Source organism: Hyperoodon ampullatus (assembly GCF_949752795.1).
Source record: "Hyperoodon ampullatus genome assembly, chromosome: 2".
Classification (NCBI taxonomy): Eukaryota; Metazoa; Chordata; class Mammalia; order Artiodactyla; family Ziphiidae; genus Hyperoodon; species Hyperoodon ampullatus.
In genome coordinates, this window is record NC_136915.1 from 100233365 (window position 1) to 100253890 (window position 20526).

General features: G+C 41.2%; 1 protein-coding gene and 1 pseudogene across 3 annotated transcripts in view; both read left to right on the plus strand.

Annotated features, from left to right (window-relative positions):
• The window catches only part of CTTNBP2NL (CTTNBP2 N-terminal like), a gene marked incomplete at its 3' end in the record, with an annotated part of 66380 nt that extends 49202 nt beyond the window's left edge, over positions 1-17178 (plus strand). For both annotated transcript variants that reach the window (XM_079698662.1, XM_079698663.1), the window contains 3 exons: positions 10445-10675; positions 14495-14602; positions 15697-17178. In XM_079698662.1, the coding sequence (XP_079554788.1) occupies positions 10445-10675; positions 14495-14602; positions 15697-17178 (1821 nt within the window). The remainder of the gene's footprint in view (positions 1-10444; positions 10676-14494; positions 14603-15696) is intronic.
• On the plus strand, positions 2097-3782 carry LOC307049223 (26S proteasome regulatory subunit 4-like; annotated as a pseudogene). Its single transcript has one exon. The product of its transcript is annotated as a 26S proteasome regulatory subunit 4-like (transcript).
• Positions 17179-20526: the final 3348 nt, after the last annotated feature.

A 20526-nucleotide genomic window follows, 5' to 3' on the forward strand; every position in this document is an offset into this window, starting at 1 on the left:
CCTAGGTCTGAAGTTGATCTCTTGTAGGTGGCATATATATGGGTCTTGTTTTTGTATCCATTCAGCCAGTCTTTGTCTTCTGGTTGGAGCATTTAATCCATTTTCATTTAAGGTAGTTATCGCTATGTATGTTCCTATTACCATTTTCTTGTTTTGGATTTGTTATTGTAGGTCTTTTACTTCTCTTATGTTTCCTGCCTAGAGAAGTTCCTTTAGCATTTGTTGTAAAGCTGGTTTGGTGGTCCTGAATTCTCACAGCTTTTGCTTGTCTGTAAAGGTTTTAGTTTCTCTATTGAATCTGATTGAGATCCTTGCTGGGTAGAGTAATCTTGGTTGTAGGCTTTTCTCCTTCATCCCTTTAAATATGTCCTGCCACTTCCTTTTGGCTTGCAGAGTTTCTGCTGAAAGATCAGCTGTTAACCTTATGGGGATTCCCTTGTATGTTATTTGTTGCCTTTCCCTTGCTGCTTTTAATATTTTTACTTTGTATTTATTTTTTGATAGTATGTGTCTTGGCATGTTTCTCCTTGGATTTATCCTGTATGGGACTCTCTGCGCTTCCTGGACTTGACTTTTTCCTTTCCCATGTTAGGGAAGTTTTCAACTATAATCTCTCCCAGTATTTTCTCAGTCCCTTTCTTTTTCTCTTCTTCTTCTGGGACCCCTATAATTCGAATGTTCGTGCGTTTAATGTTGTCCCAGAGGTCTCTGAGACTGTCCTTAATTCTTTTTTTTTTTTTTTTTTTTTTTTTTTTTTTTTTTTTTGTGGTATGTGGGCCTCTCACTGTTGTGGCCTCTCCCGTTGCGGAGCACAGGCTCCGGACGCACAGGCCCAGCGGCCATGGCTCACGGGCCCAGCCGCTCCGCGGCATGTGGGATCTTCCCAGACCGGGGCACGAACCCGTTTCCCCTGCATCGGCAGGCGGACTCTCAACCACTGCGCCACCAGGGAAGCCCCTTAATTCTTATCATTATTTTATTTTTATTCTGCTCTGTGGTAGTTTTTTCCACTATTTTGTCTTCCAGGTCACTTATCTGTTCTTCTGCCTCAGTTATTCTGCTATTGATTCCTCCTAGAGAATTTTAAATTTCATTTATTGTGTTTTGCATCATTGTTTGTTTGCTCTTTAGTTCTTCTAGGTTCTTGTTAAACGTTTCTTATATTTTCTCCATTCTATTTCCAAGATTTTGGATCATCTTTACTATCATTACTCTGAATTCTTTTTCAGGTAGACTGCCTGTTTCCTCTTCATTTGTTTGGTCTGGTGGGTTTTTACCTTGCTCCTTCATCTGCTGCATATTTCTCTGTCTTCTCATTTTGATTAACTTACTTTTGGGGGTCTCCTTTTCACATGCTGCAGGTTCATAGTTCCCGTTGTTTTTGGTGTCTGCCCCCCATTGGGTAAGGTTGGTTCAGTGGGTTGCGTAGGCTTCCGGATGGAGGGGACTGGTGCCTGTGTTCTGTTGGATGAGGCTGGATCTTGTCTTTCTCGTGAGCAGGACTACATCTAGTGGTATGTTTTGGGGTGTCTGTGAACTTAGTATGATTTTAGGCAGCCTCTCTGCTAATGGGTGGGGTTGTGTTCCTGTCGTGCTATTTGTTTGGCATGGGGTGTCCAGCACTGGAGCTTGCTGGTCGTTGAATGGAGCTGGGTCTTAGCGTTGAGACAGAGATCTCTGGGAGAGCTCTCGCTGATTGATATTATATGGGGCCAGGAGGTCTCTGGTGGTCCAGTGCCCTGAACTTGGCTCTTCCACTCAGAGTCTCAGGCCTGACACCCGGCCAGAGCACCAAGACCCTGTTAGCCACACAGCCAGGTACATGGGGAGTTTCTTGACTTTTGGGAAGTCTGAGGTCTTCTGCCAGTGTTCAGTAGGTGTTCTGTAGGGGTTGTTCCACATGTAGATGTATTTTTGATGTATTTGTGGGGAGGAAGTTGATCTCCACGTCTTACTCCTCCACCATTTTGATGGTCCTCCCTCTCATATTTTAAAAGCTGTATGGTCCCCTGAATAAAAGAGATTAAGATCTAATAACAGCATTAAAAATTATACTTTCGACTTGTGGCAGCAGCGGCTCAAGTGGCCGAAGCAAGATGCGTCAAAATCAGAGTGGTGGTCATGGTCCTGGAGGTGGAAAGAAGGATGACAAGGATAAGAAAAAGAACTATGAATCTCCTATGCCAGCTAGAGTGGGGCAAAAGAAGAAGAAAACAAAGGGACCAGATGCTGCCAGCATACTGCCCCTGGTGACATCTCACACTCAGTGCTGGTTAATATTATTGAAGTTAGAGAGAATTGAAGACTATCTTCTCATGGAGGAAGAATTCATTAGAAATCAGGAACAAATGAGGCCTTTAGAAGAAAAGCAAGAGGAGGAAAGATCAAAGATGGGTGATCTGAGGGGCACCCCAGTGTCGGTAGGAACCTTGGAAGAGATCATTGATGACAATCATGCCATCGTGTCTACGTCTGTGGGCTCAGAACACTACGTCAGCATTCTTTCATTTGTAGACAAGGATCTGCTGGAACCGGGCTGCTCAGTCCTGCTTGGTCCTGCTCAGCCACAGGTGCATGCTGTGATAGGGGTGCTGATGGATGACACAGATCCCTTGATCACAGTGATGAAGGTGGAAAAGGCCCTCCAGGAGACCTATGCTGATATTGGAGCATTGGACAACCAAATCCAGGAAATTAAGGAATCTGGAACTTCCACTCACTCATCCTAAATATTATGAAGAGATGGGTATAAAGCCCCCTAAGGGGGTCATTCTGTATGGTCCACCCGGCACAGGTAAACCTTCTTAGCCAAAGCAGTAGCAAACCAAAACTCGGCCACTTTCTTGAGGGTGGTTTGCTCTGAACTTATTTAGAAGTATCTAGGTGATGGGCCCAAACTTGTTCAGGAACTGCTTTGAGTTGCTGAAGAACACGCACCATCCATCGTGTTTATTGATGAAATTGATGCTATTGGGTCAGAAAGGTATGACTTAAATTCTGGTGGTGAGAGAGAAATTCAGCAAACAGTGTTGGAGCTGTTGAACCAGTTGGATGGGTTTGATTCAAGGGGAGACATGAAAGTTATCAGGGCCACAAACCAAATAGATACTTTGGACCCAGCACTTATCAGACCAGGCCACATTGACAGGAAGATCGAGTTCCCCTTGCCGGATGAAAAGACGAAGAAGCGCATCTTTCACATCCACACGAGCAGGATGACACTAACCCTGGACGACTTGATCATGGCTAAAGATGACCTCTCTGATGCCAACATCAAGGCAATCTGTACAGAAGCTGGTCTGATGGCCTTGAGAGAACGTAGAATAAAAAAAAAAAAAAAAAGGCACCCCTGAGGGACTCTATCTCTATTGGACCACAGTTGCCTTCCAGGAAAAGGTTGGAAGTGTGTCGATCCCTCAGAGGTGTGAGGTTGGGGAAGTTTCCCAGGAGTCCATGTTCCAGCTGATCTTCTTTAGCACAGCATCCTGAGTACCTTTTGAGCATGATGTGTAGGACGCCCATCCGGCTCTCTTCATATGTTGGTCACGTGCAGTGCTCTCTTCCCAATAAAGTGTGCTCTTTCTCAAAAAAAAAAAATTATACTTTCAAATTCTTAATTTATATTCAGAGCATTAATTTGTTCAGGTCTTATAGAATCCCTTACACATTTTCTTCTCCACCTCAAAAAGTTTTTTATTTAGACCCAGTCCAAAATGTATATGTAACTTGTTTCAATCACATACATAGACTAAAATAATAAAACAGAACAAAGACAAAAAAAACTCAACACACCTATTTCAATTTCATTAGGAGTTTTCTCAGGACTCTCTCAAATCTGAATGTTGAAGCAGCTACATTGTTCTGTTTACCCATATTCTTATTCTATCAGTAAGCAGTCGACTAGCTAGAAGTACTACACTTGTAGCTATTTGTACTAAACTTACCATTTTTAGTCTTCAAAAGAATTTATTACACTGTAGTCAAATAATATTGTAACATGATCCTCTGAACTTATGTAAATAATTGCTTTTATAAATATATGTGGTTGCAAACTGACCCCAAGGGGAATCTTTTTTTTTTTTTAACCGGGATGATGAACGTTTTATTAAAAATACAAGGGGAATCTTTGAAGCTCATCTGCTTCAAAGTCAGTTTGCTAAATATATATATCGATATTACCTTAAGTGATTATACTAAGTAAATCCTAGATTTTACTAACAGCAAAATAAAATATTGACCTCACTAAAATGATGAGAATAAGGAGAGGCTAAGACATCAGGAAAGAGGCTGGAAAATAAATATCTGTTACGTGTCTTGGGCTTAAGGCAAAATATAGGATATAGGAAGAAGAAAGATATATTAAGTGCTTTTTCCTTCAGATCACTTGCAATCTAAGTAGGTTGAAAGAAAAGACAGAAAAGTGAGAAGTGTTTAATAACAATGCAAGAGATAAATATCAATTGACCATATTATATAATATGTCACATGCCAGTTCAGGATTGATTGCTAAGTAAATAGAATGTTATTGGTTATCCAGGTTCCTGATACATTTTTAGTGATGTGTTACTTCTAAGTTATCTGGGATTGGTGAATTTCGTTTTGCTTTTAATGGAGATTTACTAGCCTGATCCAGTTTTACAGAATCTTAAGTCTGTAGGGTTGAGTTTAAGTCATTGACTCTAAAACAGGAAAATCTATATTCTAAATTTGGTTATTGAAAAAATTAATTCATATTTATAGTACTTTGTGTCAGGTACTATAGGAAGCATTTTACATTACTCATTTAATTTTTATAACAAACCTATAGGTAGATTGTTACTCTCATTCTACGGATGAGGAATCTGAGGCACAGAGAAGTTAAGGTTGTTACTAAAGGTAATACAGAAAGTGGTAGTGACAGGATATAATCCCAGTTCTGTTAGACTCTAGGGCCCAAAAGTATTAAAGAAAATAAACATATAGAAAAGACCAGATTTGAGAATACAGCATTTATGGTTAAGTGGAAGGAGCACTCAGTTTTCAATAATATATTAGACGTATTTTTTAAATGATGAAAATTTTCTCTTTTTGCTCCCATGTTAATTTTTTTTTTTTTTTTTTGCGGTACGTGAGCCTCTCGCTGTTGTGGCCTCTCCCATTGCAGAGCACAGGCTCCGGATGCGCAGGCTCAGTGGCCATGGCTCACAGGCCCAGCCGCTCCATGGCATGTGGGATCTTCCCGGACCGGGGCTCGAACCCGTGTCCCCTGCATCGGCAGGCGGACTCTCAACCACTGCGCCACCAGGGAAGCCCTCCCATGATAAATTTTGTGCCATTTTCCAGAAATTAGTTTAATTCCAATGAGGCCAAATCCTCTTTTATCAATATTATCAAACAGTAAAATCTGGTTTTCTTTCAGCAAGTGAAAAGGAACTTCCAGAACAAAGGTTATACTTGTAATGTTGTTATCATCTTTATCCAGAATGGTTGCTTTATTTCCAGTTGTTCAGGCAGCTATTTATAGTTTATTAGGGACTCCAGAGTATAAATGATTTGAAGATTAATAGATTTAAATTGTGTGTAAAAAGGATTCCTTTTAACATGCTTTTGATAACATTAATAAAAACCATTTTGGAATCATGTTTTTTGTCTTTCTGATCCCTGACATAGAAGTATTTAGATATTTTTTAAGGCATAATGTTTATATTGCTGTTTACTTTTATAAGCATCACTTCAGAATTGGCAATAAATGGCAAAATTGCATATCCTAATACAGTTCTGGTATCAGCCTGAGTCTTGAAAATAAAACCTTGTACTTAAATATAAGCCCCCATTTAAATGGGCCAAATTCTTCACCTTTACGTTTGGAACCACCTTTCATGTTGGTGATTATCATCCAAAGAATCAAGAGATTGATTTCCTATTTTAAGATTGAAATATATATATAATTTATACCATTATTGGGACTTCCATGGTGGCATAGTGGTTAAGAATCCGCCTGCCAATGCAGGGGACATAGGTTCGCTCCCTTGTCCGGGAAGATCCCACATGCCGCGGAGCAGCTAAGCCCGTGCGCCACAACTGCTGAGCCCATGTACCACACCTACTGAAGCCCGGGCGCCAGGGCCTGTGCTCTGCAACAAGTGAAGCCACTGCAATGAGAAGGCCGAGCACCACAATGAAGAGTAGCCCCGGGGGGCTTCCCTGGTGGCGCAGTGGTTGGGGGTCTGCCTGCTAATGCGGGGGGCGCGGGTTCGTGTCCCGGTCCGGGAGGGTCCCGCGTGCTGCGGAGCGGCTGGGCCCGTGGGCCGTGGCCGCTGGGCCTGCGCGTCTGGAGCCTGTGCTCCGCAGCGGGAGGGGCCGCAGCGGTGAGAGGCCCGCGTACCGCAAAAAAAAAAAAAAAAAAAAAAGAGTAGCCCCGGCTTGCTGCAACTACAGAAAGCCCGCACACAGCAACGAAGACCCAATGCAGTCAAAAAAAAATATATATATATATATATATACTATTATCTACATATAATATTATTGAACTATTATTTATGTATATATGATATATATGTATATGTTATTTATTATAATTAATGAACTATTTATTTATTATAGAGAGATGGTGATTGCTTCATATTTCTTTTTGTAGTTTATCACAGCAAAGCTGAAATTTTTGGAGAGCAAACATGGCATATCCAAGGATATTATGTGGTTTTATTTTAAGCTTTCAGTAGTGGTGTGTTTCATTCAGCCTGTAACAGTAAAAATAAATGAGTAATAGATGACTCGTATGTTTTGTCTGCTATAGTAATATCTTCTATCATTGAATCTGTCTAACCAGCCAGTTACTTTACTGTTGTCTGAAATAAAGATCATTGTGTTTTCTGACAATGTAGGAATTTCTGTTCAGTTAAAATATATGTTGTCATTGAAGTAAAAATAATGAAATTGCAAGAAATTGATTGATTTTAGCTGTACTCCTGAACCCCTCTCCCCCAAAGTGAAATCCAGATCATTTTAAAGTTCTTATAAAATAGCTGGAATTTCATTAAAATATTAAAACTCAGCCTTGATAGTTTTTAGTATAGGTACTTAGCCTCTAAATTTTGACCTGAAACATAAACGGTAGTGGTAGCATGTCTAGTCATTCACGTTGATAACCAGCCTCCACGATGGCCCCCAGTTGTCCTCCCTCCTGATATTCACACCCTTAAGTAGTCCCCCCCAACCCACATTTACCAGGGTTGGTCTGTGTGATTGCTAGAATACACCAGAAATGATGGTAAGTCACTTCTGAGATTAGGTTACAAGACAGTGGGACTTCCATCTGGATGTGTCTATGTCTGTCTGTCTCTCACTCTCTCACATCACTTGCTCTGTTGGAAGCCAGTACGTGCAAGGAACCAAGGCCTAGCCCAACAACTAAGCTTGGAAATGGATCCTCCAGCCCTAGTCATGCCTTCAGATGGCTGCATCCTTGGCCAGCAGCTTGACTGCAACCTCATGAGACACTGAGCCAGAAGCACCCAGCTCAGCCCTCAGCCCCTCCCAGATTCTTGACCCTCAGGAACTGTATGAGATAAAAAATGTTTACTAAGCCTTTAAATTTGGGAGTAATTTGTTATTCAGGAATAGATAACCAGTGCACACCTCCACTAAAGCTCTTCTTTCATTTTTCAAATCTTAACATCTATTTTTAGTTATTGTTGTTATTATTTGTGCCGTTAAATGTGTAATACGTACAATTCACCTGACTGAAGCGTTAAGTTGGATGGAAAATACTGTATTCCATCTCCCATTTTCCAATCCAGTGTTTGGTGTAATAAATACATAATTCACTTTTCCCATGTTCGGGTCCCATATTAGAATGTACTTAAAATAATTGTTTTGTGACAAGGAGCCTTTTTTAGATTATTCCGCAGATTCTTATCATTTATGTGTGAAGCTACCAATTTTGTATAACTTGTAATTACTATGCAAGTGATTATACAATTACTGTGAAATACTTCAAGAGAAAACAGACAGCTTAACAACTATTCTCAGAGAAGTCTGAGACTTCACCAAAGAAGCTCCTCATCCATTACTTGTAACTCTGTGATGCTTATTAATTCTACAGGATAATAACAGTGTGGGTTTTAAAAAGTCATATTTTTAAGGATTAGTTAAGAGAGAGAGCTTCTTAGCAGATGCAGCTTCTTAGCATCATCAAGATCATGAATTGTACTCCCAGCTCTGCTCTCCCATCCCACTTTCTCCATGGTGTTCTGAAAAGGAAAAGGTCATAAAAGTACTCAGGTTCACTTTTTCCTTTTTGCCCTACTAAACCAATTTTAGTACCAATAATTGTTTCTTTTCCATAGCTAATCATACAGAAACGGTAATCATGAATAAAAGATGTGACAGAAAAGTGGAATTTCAACTTCTTAAAGAGTTTTTTTTTTCTCTTGCTTCCTTTGTCTGTGTTTTTCTAAACGCGGATTTGCCTTAGGACATTAATAGCTACAAATAGATACTTTCAGTGAATCCTGGGTTATCAGTCTTTTGTTTTTATACCTGAACTTAAAGAAAGAGATGTTCTTAATGAAAAGAAAACATTGATGAGTCCCATGTTCTTTGACATTAATGCTCTTAAATATGTAACTAAAAATTAGCTTTTTTGTCTATTCTTGCCATGATTCCTAAAAAACAGTAATAAAAATAGCCAATTTTGGAATTGGTCTTGTCTTCCTCTATCCTAAATAGACAAGATTATTTTGAAATTTTACTGAAAATTTCCTTTTAATTTGGACCTAAAAAAAAATAGGATTCTGTCTTTCAAATCCCTCCCCCCTTCAATTCACATGCTCACATGTGCACACCCACACACACACGCACACTTGTAATAAGGTTAGGAGGATGGTTATCAGTAACTTAAAGGAACAAACGAATTTCACTCTTCAAATATTTAGTATACAAATGTTATCCAAATACTCCAATAATGTCATCACTTCAGACAGTTGTAGTCCTGCCAGAAGTAAAACCACCAGGGCTTCTAACTCTGCTTTGAACATCTGCCAACTGATACCAACACAAATTTGTCAACACAAATTTGTAACACAAGGCTGATTCCTGAGTCTTGAACTTGGACAGTCTCTAATGAAGAAGGAGGCATCAAATTTTCAGCACTGAAACATGTCAGAGAAACCCCATGTTTGCTTTATTTTCTTGAGGGTTTTTGTTTTTTAAGCATGGTCACTGAATTGTGTATTTTTCTTTTCAAATGGGTTCCCATTTGTGGGTGGTGGTAGCTCCTGATGAAATAATTTTTAAAAATTGAGAAATAACAGTAGTTTTCGTAACTAGATTTCATTTGAAAGCTTAAATTATATAGTACTTTGCTATGATTTTTGAGAAAGTTTCCTCAACCCTCTATTAACACTTCTTTTTTTTTTTTGTAAAATGTCTCAGGAAACATTTAAATGTCTGTTTAGTAAAGTAATTGTTAATTTCACTCTGTTCACCTGCCCGTAATATATGATGCTTATATGAAATAGTACTTCAAGTCTTTCCTAGCAGATATAAGAGGGAAGCCTAAGAATCTCCTTTCACTCCCTTCCTGATCATTCGACCTGACTTGGCGCCCAGGCCCAAAGCCGTAGGCCAGACTCCAGGCACCAGCCCACATTCCCTGCTCAAGTTCCCTTTCATCCCCAAAGCTCACCAAGCCCTGAAGGGGACAGAAAGGAGGATGGAAGACAGCTGAACAGAGGTTAGAAGAGGGGAGTGGAATTTGGCAGCAGGTAGAAGGACTTTGTCTGCACCTCTAGTGGTGAGTGCCTCCACCACCCTCTTGACCGGCCAAAAATTGAGTGAAGTTCTATGTGGACAAATCAGAAACAGTCCTCGATTATAATGTAAAAATATCTTTAGTATCCTTTACCTGTCTACAGCCAGCTGGTTAGGTCTCTAAACATAAACTCTTAAAGGTATTATGCTTACCGTATTTTAAAAATGTAAATGCCATAACACAGAAAAGATAAGATATACCTGTTGGTAATAGAAGCATTCATAAGCTGAGGCAGTAAGTGTGGTGGTTAAGGTCACAGACTCTAGAGCCAGGCTGCCTGGGTTTAAATCCCAATTCTGACAGCTTGCTAGATGAGTAACCTGAAACAAGTCACTTGACCTCTCCGTATTAATTTTCTCATCTGCAAAATGGAGATGATAGCACTACCTTATAGGGTTGTAAAATTTAAATAATCTGAACCTAAACACTTAGATCAATGTCTGACTGGTACTTAGCTTTACATAAGTATTTGTTCCCATTAATATGCTATGCCCCTTTTCTGATGTTGTTTCTATACTTAGATGACCCTGTCTGATTTGTAGTCAAAAGGTTACTTCATACTCACACCACTACCTTTGATGTCTAACTACTAGCAGATCCCCTGCTCAGCAGTATTTGAAAGCAAAATGCTTATTTTCCTTTCTTTCCCAGGCCCAACACAGAGATACTTTCATTGAAGAACGCTATGGAAAATATAACATCAGTGATCCTTTAATGGCACTCCAGAGAGACTTTGAAACACTGAAGGAGAAGAACGATGGCGAGAAGCAGCCAGTCTGCACAAACCCGCTCTCGATTCTTAAGGTGGTGATGAAGCAGTGCAAGAACATGCAGGAGCGCATGCTATCGCAGCTGGCTGCCGCTGAGAGCAGGCACCGCAAGGTGGGTTCACCGCTGACATGCGCCTGTAAACTCCTGAAATGCCTGACACTTTCTTGTCAGCTGCCAGCTCTCACAGTAACTTAACTGGGAAGTCTCACAGGTGTAAAAAAGCCCCTGAGCTTACCTAAGAGCCAGGAGATAGAAAATGCAGGTTATTCCAAATGTTAAATTTAGGCAGTGTGCCAGACGCATTATTTCAGATGGCATTTCTTCTTGATATGACACTCCAAAACACTTGGTATGTTTTTTCAACTCTTGGTCATCCAAACTTTGGCAACAAACTGGGGCTTGACCAAGCCTTGTAGCTGAACGGAGTGTTCCCTATTTGCTTACTTAAGTGATAAATAGAAAGATTAACAGGTATTTGGGGAATGCTGTATCAGAGAGAGAGAGAGAAAGAATTAGAGAATTTACCTGACTATAAACATACAAGCCAATAGATTATTTTCATTTATTTCTAGTTTTGAGTTTTATTGCATTTTACTTCTCATGAAACCATAAACAGTCCCTAGGGTTGTTTACCTTAAAGCTGTTCTACCCTGTTAGGAAAGAGAGAGAGAGAGAGAGAGAGAGTGTGTGTGTGTGTGTGTGTGTGTGTGTGTGTGTGTGTGTTTCCTAGGTCTTACAGCCCCTGAGATAGGAAGGCAAACCTGTGCTTTCCTCTACCTCATCTCCTTGGAATTCTAGTGCTTGTGATTTCATTCCACGACTTATCATTTATGGCTCAGATTTGGCCTGGAAAAAATGCTTGGCTAGAGTCTGCATTTTTAAGAACTATTGGTGTAGATTTATATCAACAAGGGGGGACATCAGTGCATTTTGTAGGAAGCATTTTATTCTGAAAAAATTGGGTTAGCAGCTGCAGTTTGATGGACCTTCGTTTACTTTTATGGTTACCTGCTTTAGAGAGCCATCTGCTTAAAATGCATCTGACAAAATGCTTAAGGGCTTAGGTCTTGCCCATGATTTTTCTTTCCCTTCTCAGAGTCCAAACAAAAGGCCAGAGTGGGAGTTCTTAACCACGAATGGGTCTCAGATGTTCCATGATCCCCCAGAAAATATACAGAATGAGTTTATGCATTTTGTAGAAAATGAATTTTTTCCCCATATCCTTACTTGAATTCTCAGAGGTATCTCCAAGACCCAGAAAAGTTTAACCTCTGGACTAGACTGAAGTAATCTGAAGACATTTATGCCCCAATTTAAAAGGTGTCAATGAGTTTGAGGTAGTTGCCTAAATTTGGGGGCTTTTACATAATATTATAAGAAAACCTTCACAACATCCTTGTTTGATAGGCAGGCCTGTTTTCTATTTCATACATGAAGTAACAGAGTGGTACTGAAGGGCTGGCTGGCTGTCATGCCCTTTGAAGGTGTAGTGTTGGGATAATTTATGGTTCTAGGTGATTGGGGAGAGGAAGAGTTAAAAAATTCAAAATTCCCTAACACTGTATTTCAATGTAAGATAGTATTAAATATTTTAAAACAGCTGCCTATCTGATCTTATGTGTTTTATCAAAGTAGAACACTGACTTTGTTAGACATCAAACTAGAGGCTTATAATTAGGGTGCATATAGTCCCAGTTTGCCTGAGAGAATTCCAGTTTAAGTCTGTTGCCTTGGCATAGTTGTTAACAATACCCGCTTTGGCTCTCAGACATGTTAGTGGTTTGAACAGTCAATTATGTGGTTACTCCGCTTATTACGAAAAATAGGGTTCCCTAGTCCACCGCTTCCCATTCTCTCTCCTCCTCAATATTAGAGACAACCACTTTTTTCTTTTAACTGTTTATTTTGGCAGCTAACTTCCATATTTCTAACTGATATACTGCTGTCTCTTGCTTTATCAATTTTAGACACATATTTACTTTCTTTTATTATAGATGTGGATTTCATTATCTTACACCCCACCTCCCTTCTCTCCACCCCTGCCATCTTCCCAAAACAAACATAATACCCTTTCCTCACCCTCATTCTCTGTCATATCTCTTATTACTAGATCTGGAGCCTGTCACATTCTGTTTCTTCAGAGGATAAACATCTGGTGTATTCCCGGGCAGTAGATGCCTGGCTGAGCATTCTGTGTACAGGAATCAGGTTGCGGGGACGAATAACTCTTCTGAAAATACAAACTTGGAGCCAGTGCCCTTGTCTTCTCTCCTACATCTCACCTCTCCGGTGCAGTGTCTGCCACCTGCAGGTTCCATAGGTCCTTGGGGTCCTGCAGCGCAAAGCAGCTTCCTCCCCCATACCAAAGTAGTTATCACTCCTCCAGCCACTTTCTTTCTTCAGAATGTTGTTAAAATTTCTTGTCTGCCAGAGTCTCTCTTTTTGACTTTGTGGGTTTTTACTCTTTTCATCCCATTTCTATCATTTTAGACGGCTCTCCAAAGGGAGAGGAGATGATCTACCACCTTTAGCCAAAAGCTGTTCTTTCTATTAAGTTGCAAAAGTTTTCTTTTTTTTTAACCAGAAGGAAATACACCAAAATGTTTTCATTTTTGTATTTAAAAAGGAGTCCCAGAAAGTTTTCTCTCTCCTTTAATAACAGTTGTTAGTGAGGAGAAACAATAGGAAATGGCCATTGGGATGACAGTGCTCTGGCCTAGGGAGGTCTAGGCCAAGGCATCTCTGAAGCATGAGCAGAAGCTACGAAGAAATCCATAGCCACTGGAATATTATGCAGTTGTAGGCAGGATTATGTGGGGAAATGTCCCTTTAAATTTGTATTCTTTTTTTTTTTTTTCAGTACGCGGGCCTCTCACTGTTGTGGCCTCTCCCGTTGCAGAGCACAGGCTCCGGACGCGCAGGCTCAGCGGCCATGGCTCACGGGCCCAGCCACTCCATGGCATGTGGGATCTTCCCAGACCGGGGCACGAACCTGTGTCCCCTGCATCTGCAGGCAGACTCTCAACCACTGCGCCACCAGGGAAGCCCTAAATTTGTATTCTTAAAATTGGGCTTAATCCCTTGGCACAAGGATAAGTGGAATGGGATAGGCAGGTTAATTAAAAAGCCTTGTGGGGCTTCTCTGGTGGTGCAGTGGTTGAGAGTCCACCTGCCGATGCAGGGGACACGGGTTCGTGCCCCGGTCCGGGAAGATCCCACATGCCGTGGAGCGGCTGGGCCCGTGAGCCATGGCCGCTGAGCCTGCGCATCCGGAGCCTGTGCTCCGCAACGGGAGAGGCCACAACAGTGAAAGGCCCGCGTACCGCCAAAAAAAAAAAAAAAAAAAAAAAGCCTTGTGAAAAATCTCCACTTAAGATCTCAATAATTGAGCCTTTTCATATGCAGGATAAAGTCAAGAGAGTCTTTTCACCTCTTATCTACTGTACACGAAATGCATATATTAATTAAGCAAGGCACAGTTAGGATGTCACCTATTTGAAATGTTTAATTTTAGGCTTCACTCTCTGGTACCTCCAGTGATTTGAACATCAAGGGAGAGCCTCAGCTTGCAGCTTGCAGCTTTCCATGGTCCTGCCTTGCTTCATCACCTACAACTGTCCCCTAGTCCCACCAAACTTTTCTTAATTCTCTGAAACCTTCTCAGCCCCTACAGCTAATGAGTTGCCCTCTTCTATTTACATGCCACTTCGTGTTACCTCGGATAAGTATGTACTGTACTGTTTCCTAGCACATAGCTTGCATATCTTTCACCCTTCTAGACAGTGTGCTCCTTGATGGCCCTGACTGGGATTTACTTATTTATTTATCTATGGAATGATCTTGGGTGCTTAGAAAGACACTTAGTATTTAATTGTACTCTAAGTGTGACTCCTTGATATTTGAAAATGATTTTTTTTTAATTCCTTAAAGGTAATCCTAGACCTTGAGGAAGAAAGGCAAAGGCATGCACAGGACACAGCTGAAGGAGATGATGTCACCTATATGCTGGAGAAGGAAAGAGAGCGGCTGACTCAACAGGTAATTAAGGTGGAGGGGCTCAGAGCAGCATTTGCCTAGAGTAGCATTTCTTGAAGATTATTCTGCAGGGTGTAAATTGGTGTTGCTCAAAAAAAGGGGGCTTTGTGGTCAAATAAGTCTGGGAATTACTGGATTAAACAAAGTTAAAGAGGTTTCTAACTTCAATTTGTTAGACCCTTTAGTATGCAGAAGCACGCTGTGAGTCTTCAAGAACAAGATAGGGTGTTCTGTGTTTAGCAAATTTATGTTTTCATAAAATCTTTTAACATAGATCATTCACTATGGGACTGTCGTTCCATAGAACACACTTTGGGGAACACTAACTTTGAACTCTCCAACTTTTTTTGACTTAGGACTCCTAGTAAGAAATACATTTTACATCACAACTCAGTATATATACACATATATACATATGCCTGAAACAAAAATCTCATGAAATCGTACATAACCCTTACTGCTTATAATACACATTGATATTTTTGCTTCTATTTCATCTTTTTTTATTTCTGATCACGGCTCACTAAATGGTTTTGCCGTCCATGAATGAGTCTCAGAGTTTGAAAAACACTGACTAAAAGGGTTCCTTCAACCCTTTCCCTCTCACTCTGTGCCTTAAATAAGGTTGGAATGATGATTAAAGCAGATGGCATTTGTATAAGAAGAATGATTCAAATGCAACTACTTACGTTTGTTTGTTTTTAAGACCAGAAAGAATTATTACGGAAGCTTTCAAAGTTTTCAGCAGCATTCATCACAAAATCTGGTTGATACGGCTTTCTGCTGTTTTGATTGGCTCTAATCCCCTGAACTTTCCATAACATAAAACACAATGATGATTCAGATTCCCACTAATAATTCTGAGACAATAAGAACTAGAAGTGCCTCCTGAATCATCAAAGAAAGATTAAGTCGTAGTGTGTACATTTTTATGTTAGGTGTTATGATACTTAAATATTTGATGTAAGCACATGGCATACATGGTAATCCCATGTGCCAGAGAACAGCTAGCTTGATACACTCTACTTGATAACAGTTTTTCAGTATCTCTTTGTTTCCTTACTCTAACCAAGATGTGTGGTGGCATTCTTTTGTAGTTGGAATTTGAAAAGTCCCAAGTGAAAAAGTTTGAAAAAGAGCAGAAGAAGCTCTCCAGTCAGCTGGAAGAGGAGCGCTCCCGCCACAAGCAGCTCTCCTCCATGCTGGTGCGCGAGTGCAAGAAGGCCACCAACAAGGCCGCTGAGGAGGGCCAGAAGGCAGGAGAGCTGAGCCTGAAACTAGAGAAGGAGAAGAGCCGGGTGAGCAAGCTGGAGGAAGAGCTCGCTGCTGAGAGGAAGCGGGGCTTGCAGACGGAGGCCCAGGTGGAGAAACAGTTGTCTGAGTTTGACATTGAAAGGGAACAACTGAGAGCAAAGCTGAACCGAGAAGAGAACCGGACCAGAACTCTGAAAGAAGAGATGGAGAGTTTGAAGAAGATAGTGAAGGACCTAGAGGCTTTGCACCAGCAAAGTAGCCCCAGCGAGCAAGTGAAGAAACCAGTAACCCTGTCTAAAGGCACGGCAACTGAGCCACCCATGCTAGTGTCCGTATTTTGCCAAACGGAGAGTTTTCAGGCAGAAAGAACCCATGGGAGCAGCACAGCCAAGGTAACAGCCACAGGGCTGCCTGGTCCCACCACTCCTGCTTACTCTTATGCAAAAACCAATGGACATTTTGACCCAGAAATGCAAACTACCAAGGAGCTGATTACAGGCAGCAGTGTAGAAAACCAAGCGCCTCCACAAGAGAAGCCTGTGGGATTGGCCCAAGAGAAAGCAGTAGAGAATGGTGGGTGTCCTGTGGGAATAGAGGCTCCAGTCCCAGCGCCTGGTCACCTCCCTTCCGGTGGGAGCTCACTGTCTCCCAGCAGTACTGCCTCTTCCTCTCTCACATCCTCTCCTTGCTCTTCACCAGTGCTAACTAAGCGCTTATTGGGGTCATCAGCTAGCAGCCCTGGCTACCAGTCATCCTACCAAGTAGGGGTCAACCAGCGGTTCCATGCAGCTCGGCACAAATTTCAGTCCCAAGCAGATCAGGACCAACAAGCTAGTGGTCTACAGAGCCCTCCATCCAGGGATCTATCCCCAACCCTCATAGACAACTCTGCCGCCAAGCAGCTGGCCCGAAACACAGTCACCCAGGTGCTCTCCAGATTCACTAGCCAGCAAGGACCAATCAAGCCCGTGTCTCCCAACAGCTCTCCCTTTGGCACAGACTATCGAAATCTGGCCAACACTGCCAGCCCAAGAGGTGACACCAGCCATTCACCTACTCCAGGGAAAGTGTCTAGTCCTCTGAGCCCCCTGTCTCCAGGGATCAAGTCCCCTACCATCCCCAGAGCTGAGAGAGGAAACCCTCCGCCCATCCCACCCAAGAAACCTGGCCTCACTCCTTCTCCATCTGCTGCCACTCCACTGACCAAACCTCATCCCCAGGCATCCTCTTTGACCACCACAGAAGACCTTGCCAGCAGCTGCTCTTCTAATGCTGTTGTAGCCAATGGCAAGGACGTTGAGATACTTTTGCCTACCAGTAGCTAGTCCCTAGGAGGGAGTCTCCACACTTGACATTCCATCAGATTTCATCCAAGAGCTCAGAGTCAAACCATTGAGTCAGATCATGTTATTTATTTTGATAGTAGCTGAAACTATCTGTATAATACATTTAATGTATTTCATCTTTTTGTATTTTTTAGGTAGAAACTAAGTAGTTTGGGTTTTTATGATTCACATCTTTGTGCTAAAGCTAGAAGGGCACCTCAAAGATGTCTAAGCTTTGCAGTCACCATCGTGTTATGATGGAGAAAGCTAATTGAGTACCAGGTGGTGATTTCCTGTCTATCTGGGGACTAGAATCACTCAACACTCATTTTGAATTATGTGGAAGTGGCTCATGCAGACTTTTTATTCCAGATGAACATGTTTTAAAAGTGCCTGAAATTAGACTGCCATATGAATGTGATTCTGCAGCAGTAACACAAAATGCATCGTTTAACTGCAAAAAATGAGATCCTCTGTGAATTCTGAATGTTAAAAACCAACACTGCTTTTAATCCTCTTTTACTGTTTTTTAATACAAGCTTTGTGTTCAAAAACAAGGCTGCATAAGTAGAATGGGAATCCTAAAGGTGGGTGTGAACTCGCCACAAAGCTGAGCTTTATAGAGCCCTTGAGAAACCCTCCTGAACATTAAGCAGTTGGGGTGCTGATTTTCTTGTACTTTTGAAAGATTACATCGCTCCCAGTTTCCTGCGTAAGTTTTTGAATACAGTGAAATCACATCTCCTTTAAAAATATCTACAGGCATCTACTGTTGTGTAAGGAACTTCTGATTCCGATTGCTGTTACTTGAATAGGAAATGGTTACTCATTCTGTATAAAAGTTTTGCAACAGAATGAGATCTTTATTCTGTAATGAAAAAGCAATAACTTAAAGTTCACTGTCTTTGTAATATTATAAGTCAGAATTATACAGGTTTTAGCAAATTGTTACACTTTTCTCCAAGCTGCCAGCATTCTGTGTCTATCTGTGGAACCAAATTAACTTTTGCCTAAATGGAAGTATACATATATCTGTATAGATAAACACCCCTTTTACGTGTTTAACATACACACACTTAAACACATAAATAATAGTGTGATTATATCTTTGGAGTTTGCAATATAGCATAAAGGACGAGTAGAAATGCATGTTAAGATTACCTACCAAAGCAACTAGATATAGCTGGGACCCAGTCAATCACAGGAGGACTCTTGTCCACCAGGAGGGGAAAATTTCAAATGAAATCAGGTCTTCAGCATCATAAGAAGACAAGGCCAAACCAACCCAGTGTCACAAAACTCAACTGGTCATATAAATGAGTGAAACAGGTCGGTCACTCAAGTGATGTATGACAGCTGGGAGCAGTGGGAGCTGTAGCAAACTGAAGTGCCCAAGTACCATTACAAAGGGCACCCCCTGTTCAGTTTCAGCTGCTTGTTGCCATGCAGGAATGCTAGACCCGGGTTACCAGCTCCTAAAATTTTTACGAAATCCAAATTTTCATGAGAAACATTCTCATTTTTAAATATCAAGAACTGATCCAAAAATATTTAAATACTGCTAGTTAAACACTTCTGCAGCTGGATTTAGCCCTCAAGCTGCCAAGCTGCAGCCTCTTTCATTCTAGAAACTTCGGTCATTTCCATCACAGCAAGTTTGTGAGGACAGAAGCCTCCAGACTTTCCAACCTGTTGGCTAGCACAGCCAACAAACTCGGCAGAGTATAATGACTATTCTCTTCCAAACAGGACTGTCTGCAACCCAGCTCAGACATGGTGGGTACATGGTTTTGTGTCCACAAGGATGAAGAGGCCTTGGTGTCCTCACATACATTTTTCTAGCCAACATCTATCCAGCAGCCACTGACCTGCTATAATTTAAATCTATTTCCTCTTAATCCAACATGAGTTGATGGGGGAAAAGCAACTGATGGAAATCAAGATAAATCACTATGGAGTATATTGGTGTCTGCACAGCTTATGGTTTGACTAAAGATTAAAATACTATTAATCAAAAAATTAAAATACTATTAATGCCCCAGCGTGTCTACCAAATGATAAAGGGGTTATCTTAAACTTCCCAGAGCAATCATGCATTAAATTTTATTCCCGTGCATAGTCATATGAACTGGATGATAAAATAGCTGAACTTTCTAAGCAGAAGAGGGGGCTATACTCCCAGAGTGTTATTACCTCTTGCTTTAAATGGTAATCTTACAAATTGCATTGTGCTCTTCTTTTGTTTTGGCATAGATATATATATAGAGAGATACTATAAGGAAGTTTATTTCTTAGGAAGTGCACTGAATAATGTATTTCTTTTACAGTGTAATATGGGGGTGGGGAAATGCAAAAGAAATGTGTATTTTTGCTAGTTGCCTATCTTCTGAGATAAATAAGCACAATACTGCAATGGATCCAATAATCCAGTTAGGTATTATAGATTAGTATTTAAGTTTGCTGTAGATTGTGTGTGTGCTAAGTAAAAGTTCTGTGATTCACAATTTTGGTCTTAACCCATGTTGCAAAAGCTATGTTACTGGTCAACAGATGATAATGCTGTGCAGTGCATAGCACAAGCATTAACTAGTCCTTAACATGTGTAAAGCCAAATGTACCGTGCAGAAGTCTTCACCTGTTTTTATAGCAGACTTCATTAAAACAAGTTAAATCCTACTGTCTGGGCAAAAAATAGTCTTGTTTGTACGAAATGAAGACTGTTGCACAACAGGGCCGATTTTGTTGGGGAAGGAGCAGATTGGTGAAGAGGGAGCACTCACTCCTGGCTTTAAAAAAACAAACGAAGTCAGTGACCCATCCAGGTTAGACCCCAAAAGGAGCTGGGACATTTGTTTTCCTTAGAATCTTAGAGCTGGGAGAAGTCTTCACAATAATCCAGTCTGTAATTTTTAAACCATTTGGGGATTCTGGACCTTTTGAGAATCTAAAAATAGCTAGACTCTATCCCCAGAAAAATGTATATGCTTATGTGCAAAATTTGGTTGATGGCTTCACGGTATCCAGAGACCCTGAAGCCGTCCATGAATCATGTACTCTAAGAATGCCTGATCTTGGGCTTCCCTGGTGGCACAGTGGTTGGGAGTCCGCTTGCTGATGCAGGGGACACGGGTTCGTGCCCCGGTCCAGGAAGATCCCACGTGCCATGGAGCAGCTGGGCCCGTGAGCCACGGCCGCTGAGTCTGCGTGTCCAGAGCCTGTGCTCCGCAACGGGAGAGGCCACAGCAGTGAGAGGCCCGCGTACCGCAAAAAAAAAAAAAAAAAGAATGCCTGATCTTTTCCAGCCCTCTCATTTTACAAATGACTAATGCATCTCTTGTCTCCTAGTCC